Source organism: Cornus florida, unplaced genomic scaffold, assembly GCF_030987335.1.
Source record: "Cornus florida cultivar Cherokee Brave unplaced genomic scaffold, ASM3098733v1 CherokeeBrave_3.0.0_Hap2_Chr03, whole genome shotgun sequence".
Classification (NCBI taxonomy): domain Eukaryota; kingdom Viridiplantae; phylum Streptophyta; class Magnoliopsida; order Cornales; family Cornaceae; genus Cornus; species Cornus florida.
The window spans coordinates 90959081-90960682 of NW_026775573.1; the positions used below are offsets into that span (position 1 = coordinate 90959081).

Consider the following 1602-nt stretch of genomic DNA (forward strand, 5'->3'; position numbering starts at 1 on the left):
AAGTCCAAAAACTCCCTGATAAACTCCAAGAGATACAACAAAAGCATGGCATACTAGATTCCAACAAAACATACCCAACTTAAAATGGATTTCTTTTAGTGAATCCACTTTACCTTATTTGACTGAATTTGAAGGAGCTGGCCCTTTTGAAAACATAAAAAATTGATGAAATATAAGACAAGGGCAAATTAAGAAGTTGTCATCCAACCAAGGCCTAATAATGAAGAACTATGACATTGTACTCAACAATAGCATCAGCCGTGGTAGTATTAACCCAATATGTCTTTGCAGTGGCAATTCCACGGGCGAGTCGAAAAGCACCTGACCCACCGACGACGGACATCTCCCTGTACAAATTCAGTGCCGGATTCCGGCCTAGAACCGCGAGAGTGCTACCATTGTATTTTCCATCTGTGAAATGAAAATTCAAGGTCATAAGCAGACCTAACTCCTTCAATCCAGCTGAGGCATAGATTCCCTGGGCTCGACCAATGATCTTGGAAGTGGGCTCGGGCCCTGCCGTTAGTGGGTCATCCATCATCACAACCATGCCGAAAAAGGTGGGGGATTTATCAGTGAAGTTGGACTGGGCCACCCGCGTTGCAGTTGGGTTCTTGCCACTTACTATGTCATGGAAATAGAAGTGAAGCTTTGTTACCTTTTCCTTCTTGAGACTCAGCTTTTGGAACCACTCTTCAACTGCTTTGGGCTCTTGAGCAATTCCATACACCATAGGCATCACCATGACCGCTAAGCAGAGCATTAGGTCTATAGATAGCTTCCTCATCTTCTCTCTCTCTCTCTCTCTCTCTGTGTCACTGTGTGTGTCTGTGAGTGTAATTAGGGTAGACTGGATATGCTTATATACATGTATTTATATATACAAATTGCACATTTAAGTACAGCAGTCAACCTACCACGTTTTAGCCTTTTCTTCTTAAATTATAAGTTAATTTTAGGGATTTGCATAATTGAAGGTTTTGGGCGGCTGTTTAGATGCCTTTTTGACATCATTTGTCATATAATATTATCCTACATATATATAATTTCTACCAAATTCCTACTGGGCAGCTGTTGAGATGCCTTTCAAATCTATATATTATATATAATATTGTCCCTTCCAAATCTATATAATTTCTACTAATTCCTACTGCACTCTAACACCACGCGGGCAGTCGGGCTTGCAACAGAGAACCATATTTACTCGTTTACCTTAACTGCGAAAAATATGTTAACGACCATGACATGAACCAGATTTTTTTTTTGCGTATAGCATAGCCTTGAATTTAGGATTGATTCACTCTCATACCAATAATAATGAATTGGACGGTGGCAAAGCCACATTGGGACCAATGAAGGCAATTGCACCCACTGCGATTTATGTTATTTGAATTTCAAAAACCTCCCATTGTTTGCTATTGAATTTCTATTATTTTCATTTTCTACACACAAATTATGATAACGATAATTATATAATTGCCTTGATTAAATTCCTACAAAATTCACAAAAGACCTTGAGGAAAACTTTTAAAATTCAAAAAGAACCTCGCTTTTTTTTCTTTTTTTTTTATTTTTTTATTTTTTTATTTTATATATATATAT

The 1602-nt window shown here is 37.8% G+C and overlaps 1 protein-coding gene across 1 annotated transcript; it reads right to left on the reverse strand.

The window, feature by feature from the left end:
• Nucleotides 1-214: 214 nt before the first annotated feature.
• Nucleotides 215-787, reverse strand: LOC132298855 (dirigent protein 22-like). The gene has a single exon (XM_059795189.1). It carries the CDS (start codon nucleotides 785-787, stop codon nucleotides 215-217), a length of 573 nt encoding a protein of 190 aa, XP_059651172.1.
• Between the last annotated feature and the right edge of the window lie 815 nt (nucleotides 788-1602).